The sequence below is a fragment of the Nycticebus coucang genome, chromosome 18 (genome assembly GCF_027406575.1).
Source record: "Nycticebus coucang isolate mNycCou1 chromosome 18, mNycCou1.pri, whole genome shotgun sequence".
NCBI classification, from domain to species: Eukaryota; Metazoa; Chordata; class Mammalia; order Primates; family Lorisidae; genus Nycticebus; species Nycticebus coucang.
In genome coordinates, this window is record NC_069797.1 from 50485938 (window position 1) to 50492450 (window position 6513).

General features: G+C 38.9%; 1 protein-coding gene across 1 annotated transcript; it reads left to right on the forward strand.

Annotated features, from left to right (window-relative positions):
- Positions 1-1586: 1586 nt before the first annotated feature.
- Positions 1587-2222, forward strand: LOC128570390 (adenylate kinase isoenzyme 6-like). Its single transcript, XM_053569466.1, has one exon. It carries the CDS (start codon positions 1599-1601, stop codon positions 2115-2117), a length of 519 nt encoding a protein of 172 aa, XP_053425441.1. The 5' UTR covers positions 1587-1598; the 3' UTR covers positions 2118-2222.
- Positions 2223-6513: the final 4291 nt, after the last annotated feature.

A 6513-nucleotide genomic window follows, 5' to 3' on the forward strand; every position in this document is an offset into this window, starting at 1 on the left:
GTGAGAATATGCAAGCCAGGAAGAATTGTCCTCACCAGAACCTGACATGCAGGCACCCTGATCCTGGAATTGTAGCCTCCAGAACCATGAGAAATAAATGTCTATTGTTTAAGCAGCACAGTCCACAGTGTTTTGTTATTGCAGCTTGAGCAGAGTAAGAAACTCTTAAGATTCTAGAATGGCTCAGCTGGAGGAGGCCTTGGGAGGGTTCTGGTCAAAGCTTCCAGGGGAGGAGCTGCCCCAGGGCAGTGCTGGGTCAGAGAGAGCGTCACCTTGAACTCAGGTCTTCTGGCTTTAATTCCATGTCCCCACAAAGCTAGAAAGTTTTGGTTATAAGTATTGCAGACTGAATTATGTCTCCCCTCCCCACCAAATTCATAGGTTGAAGCCATCCTCCCCAGTATGGCTATGTCTGGAGATGGGGCCTTGGAAAAGGTAATAGAGGTTAAATGAGGTCATAAGGGTGGGCCTTATGAACCAATAATCAAATCAAAACTACTTTGAGATATCATCTAACTCCAGTAAGATTAGCCTATATCACAAAACACCCAGGACCAGAGGTGTTGGCGTGGATGTGGAGAAAAGGGAACACTTTTGCACTGTTGGTGGGAATGCAAATTAATACATTCCTTTTGGAAAGATGTTTGGAGAACACTTAGAGATCTAAAAATAGATCTGCCATTCAATCCTATAATTCCTCTACTAGGCATATACCCAGAAGACCAAAAATCACATCATAACAAAGATATTTGTACCAGAATGTTTATTGCAGCCCAATTCATAATTGCTAAGTCATGGAAAAAGCCCAAGTGCCCATCAATCCACGAATGGATTAATAAATTGTGGTATATGTACACCATGGAATATTATGCAGCCTTAAAAAAAGATGGAGACTTTACCTCTTTCATGTTTACATGGATGGAGCTGGAACATATTCTTCTTAGTAAAGTATCTCAAGAATGGAAGAAAAAGTATCCAATGTACTCAGCCCTACTATGAAACTAATTTATGGCTTTCACATGAAAGCTATAACCCAGTTATAAACCAAGAATAGGGGGAAGGGGGAAAGGGAGGGGAGGGAGGGAGGAGGTGGGTAGAGGGAGGGTTATTGGTGGGATTACACCTGCTGTGCATCTTACAAGGGTATATGTGAAACTTAGTAAATGTAGAATATAAATGTCTTAACACAATAACTAAGAAAATGCCAGGAAGGCTATGTTAACCAGTGTGATGAAAATGTGTCAAACAGTCTATAAAACCAGTGTATGGTGCCCCATGATCACATTAATGTACACAGCGATGATTTAATTAAAAAAAAAAAAAGTGGTGAGGAGAGTCAGGGGATCAAAGGGCATTTTGAAAATACATAGGGCATCTTACAAGGGTATATGTGAAACTTAGTTAATATGGAATGTAAATGTCTGAGCACAATAACTAAGAAAATGCCAGGAAGGCTATGTTAACAAGAGTGATGAAAATGTGTCAAATGGTCTATGAAACTAGTGTATGGTGCCCCATGATCACATTAATGTACACAGCTATGATTTAATAAAAAAAAAAAAGAAAGAAAAGAAAATACGGCCATTGCAGCGAGGACCATGTTACTTCTGAACATCCTGCTCACGGGTACACTTGGGGTTGGAAAAACCACACTAGGCAAAGAACTTGCATCAAGATCAGGACTGAAATACATTAATGTGGGTGATTTAGCTAAAGAAGGGCAGTTGTATGATGGCTATGATGAAGAATATGAATGTCCCATGTTAGATGAAGATAGAGTGGTTGATGAGTTAGATAACCAAATGATAGAAGGTGGAGTTATTGTTGATTACCATGGTTGTGATTTCTTCCCTGAACGCTGGTTTCATGTAGTTTTTGTCCTGCGAACAAATACCAGTGAATTGTACAAAAGGCTTGAAACAAGGGGTTATAATGAGAAGAAATTAAAAGACAATATTGAGTGTGAGATTTTTCAAGTTCTTTATGAAGAAGCCACAGCATACTACAAGGAAGAAATTGTGCATCAGCTGCCCAGCAACAACCCAGGAGAGCTAGAAAGTAATATAGATTACATCTTAAAATGGATTGAGCAGTGGGTCAAAGTTCATAATTCTTGACTTATAAGAGTAGCCACTTTAGAATCACTCTGAGTGTTGATATCTTTTTGCCAACATCATAGAAATTGTCCAAATGTCAGTATCGCTATTAAAATTGTGTTGCAGGACTAGCAGGTGGACAGTTTAAAGGTTTATGCCTGGGTTTTTTTTTTTTTCCGTGAGAAAGCTCAACATCTGAAATGTAACAAATATATTATTATCAAGGAGTGAGAGTAAAAATTGTCACCGTTTAATGCTTCAATTGCTAAATAAATAAATCTGATGAAATTGGTAAAAAGAAAAAGGAAATACACAGGGCCCAGGAGTGACAGTAAGATGGTGGCCGAGTAACAGCTTCCCTGCAACTGGGCACCATGAGTCTGGGGAGATAAGACTCCAGGCATCTCTGGCTGGTGGGATCTGCCTATAATCATCCCTTTGAGGATACAGGGAGTCAGCAAGAGACTTTTGGACCCCAAGAGGAGGACAAAAACAGTGGAAAACTGGCAAGTGGTTCCATGTGTTCGATCGGTCTAATCCTGCCGACAGCTTTAAGTACAGCAGCAGTGAGACTACAAACCGGAAAGGCCTTACCTGTGAACTGTTTTGGTGTTTTTGGACTTGGCACTCAGTTGAATTGCCCTGGGGAGAGCTTGAGCAGCAGTGCGGAGAACTTTGGGTGTTGTCTAGGGTCCCAGACTGAGCTGCTGAGCTGGACAAAGCTAATAGTGTTCTGCTCTGGGCCGCAGGGAGCCATTGTGAAAGAACTGCCCCTGTAAGCTCTGCCCTCAGGGTTGCAGACCAAGGATCTGGAGGGAGCTAGTAACCTATTCACTGAGCAGCCTAAAGGTGGGAACTGAGCTGCCTTACAGCCTTAACCCTGAGGGGCAGAATGAGACCAGTTTTGGCACACTGGGTAAGTAGATAGCCACTTCAGCAGTGATCTCAGTGACCAGCATTTTCCTGGGAAAGCTTCTGCTTAGCAAGTTTAGAAGTTTAAAGTGCCTTTTAAGAGGGCCAAAGAGAGATTTAGGGTCTCCACCCTGTGGGGTTTGAGAAATCAGCATAGGCCTCCAGTCGTATCAGCATTGTGATTAACATTTCATACCCCAGAAGACCACCTGTTGCCAGACAATATTCAACAAGATATATACACTACTTTATTTTTGGTTGTTTCTTTGTTGTTGTTAATTTGTTTTTTGTTTATTTTGCCGTTGTTTTTTTTTTGTTGTTGTTGTTGTTTTTTAATTTCAACCTTTTCCGTACAGATTTTTTCTTTTCTTTTTTTTCTTTCCTTTATCCATTTTTCTAGTTTAAATACAATTTCCCATTGCTGCCTTTTTTAATAATTAGAACTTCATTTTTGCTAGTGTTTCTACCCCTATTATTTGGTTTTTCACCCAATTTTATCCAGTAAAGTTTTCTGTTTGCCTGTTTTGGTTTGATTTATAGCATTTTTGTCTTTCCTCTCTACTTGGAGGAGGTGGAGTACTGGGACCAATCAGGTTAGCAAAAAGATGCTGACCTCAAGGGAACCACCCAACCGGGCACCCCCAGAGGTTGGGGTTTTTTTAAGGTGGTGTCAAAGTACCCTACTATACACCTATATTGCTCTGTCTCCCTCTTTCTGTGCCTCTCTTCTTTTTGTCAATATTCCCTTTTACCCACCCCCCTCTCCTTTCTCTATTTTCTTTTCTTCCTTTCTTTCTTTTATCCCTTCTTGCTCTTCAACCTTCTCATCCTTCTGGTCCTGTACCAAAAGGACTCATCAAAAACTTAGTCCACAGGCACGGGAACTTAAAGAGCAAGAGGAAGTGAAAGGAAACAGATAAAAGAAATCACTCATGAGGAAGAATCAGCAGAAAACTCCTGGCAACATGAAGAACCAGTCCAGAGCAACCCCTCCAAGGGACCATGAGGTAGCTACTGCAGAGGATTCCACCTATAAAGAAATGTTAGGAATGACAGAAAGGGAATTTAGAATACACATGATGAAAACAATGAAGGAAACTGCTAATAAAGCAGAAAACAACCAAAAGGAAATCCAAAAACAGAATCAAATAAGAGATGAACGATATGAAGACTATAGAAAGGATATAGTGGAGCTGAAGGAACTGAAGCAGTCAATTAGGGAACATAAAGATGCAATGGAAAGTATCAGCAACAGGTTATACCATGAAGAAGAAAGAATTTCAGAGGTAGAAGACAAAGTTCTTGAGATAACTCAGATAGTTAAAGAAGCAGAAAAGAAGAAAGAGAAAGCAGAACGTTCACTGTCAGAATCATGGGACTTTATTAAGTGTTCCAACATATGAGTTATAGGAATCCCAAAAGGGGAAGAAGAATGCCCCAGAGGAATGGAAGCTATACTAGAGAATAGTATAAAGGAAAATTTCCAAAATATCACCAAAGATTCTGACACACTGCTTTCAGAGGGATATCGGACCCCAGGTCGCCTCAACTCTAACTGAGCTTCTCCAAAACACATTGTGATGAACCTGTCCAAAGTCAAGACCAAAGAAAAGATTTTACAAGCTGCCAGGAGTAAATGCCAGTTAACCTACAGGGGCAAATCCATCAGAGTGACTGCAGATTTCTCTAATGAAACTTTCCAAATAAGAAGACAGTGGCATCTACCTTTAATCTACTTAAACAGAACAATTTCCAGCCCAGAATTCTATACCCTGATAAGCTAAGCTTTAAAATTGATGGAGAAATAAAATCATTTATGGATATACAAACATTGAAGAAATTCGCCAAAACAAGACCAGCTCTCAGGAAATATCTTCAACCTCTCCTACACACTGACCATCACAATGGATCAGCAGCAAAGTAAGAACTCAGAAATTAAAGGACAGAACCTAACTTCCACACTCATGCAAAAGATAAAACTAAGCAATGGGCTCTCACAAAGTAAGATGAATAGAATACTACCACACTTATCAATTATCTCAATAAATGTTAATGGCTTGAATTCCCCACTGAAGAGACATAGATTGGCTGACTGGATTAAAAAACACAAGCCATCCATTGCTGTCTGCAAGAAACACACCTGGCTTCAAAAGACAAATTAAAACTCCGAGTCAAAATTGTTGGGAGACAATTTTTTCAGGCAAATGGAATTCAAAAGAAAAGAGGAGCTGCAATCTTATTTTCAGATACACGTGGATTTAAAGCAACTAAAGTCAAAAAAGACAAAGATGGTCACTTTATATCGGTCAAGGGAAAAATACAACAAGAAGATGTTTCAATTCTAAATATTTAAGCACCCAATTTAAATGCTCCCAGATTCTTAAAACAGACCCTACTCAGTCTGAGCAATATGATATCCGATAATAGCATAATAACAGGGGACTTTAACACTCCTCTTACAGAGCTGGACAGATCCTCTAAACAGAAATTAAACAAAGATATAAGAGATTTAAATGAGACCCTAGAACAACTGTGCTTGATAGACGCATATAGAACACTCCATCCCAAAGATAAAGAATATACATTCTTCTCATCACCCCATGGAACATTCTCCAAAATTGATCAACATTCTCCAAAATTGATCACATCCTGGGACACAAAACAAATATCAACAGAATCAAAAGAATTGAAATTTTACCTTATATCTTCTCAGACCATAAGGTACTAAAGGTGGAACTCAACTCTAACAAAAACTTTCAACCCCACATAAAGGCATGGAAATTAAACAACCTTCTGTTGAATAAAAGATGGGTGCAGAAAGAAATAAAACAGGGAATCATTAACTTCCTTGAGCATAACAACAATGAAGACACAAGCTACTAAAACCTATAGGATACTGCAAAAGCAGTTTTGAGAGGAAAATTTATCACTTTAGATGCCTACATTCGAAAAACAAAGAGAGCACATCAACAAACTCACAAGCCATCTTATGGAATTGGAAAAAGAAGAACAATCTAATCCTAAACTCAGTAGAAGAAAAGAAATATCCAAAATCAAATCAGAGATCAATGAAATTGAAAACAAAAGAATCATTCAGAAAATTAATGAAACAAGGAGTTGTTTTTTTAAAAAATAAATAAAATAGACAAACCATTGGCCAGACTAACTAGGAATAGAAAAGTAAAATCTCTAGTAACCTCAATCAGAAATGATAAAGGGGAAATAGCAACTGATCCCACAGAGATACAAGAGATCATCTCTGAATACTACCAGAAACTCTATGTCGAGAAATTTGACAATGTGAAGAAAATGGATCAATATCTGGAATCACATCCTCTCCCCAGATTTATCCAGGAAGAAATAGAGCTCCTGAACAGACCAATTTCAAGCACTGAGATTAAAGAAACAATAAAAAATCTTCCAACCAAAAAATGCCCTGGTCCAGATGGATTCACACCAGAATTCTATCAAACCTTCAAGGAAGAGCACATTCCTGTATTGCAAA

Excerpts from the sequence above, each read along its gene's own strand:
- LOC128570390 (XM_053569466.1), top strand. The coding sequence starts at position 1,599 with ATGTTACTTCTGAACATCCTGCTCACGGGTACACTTGGGGTTGGAAAA.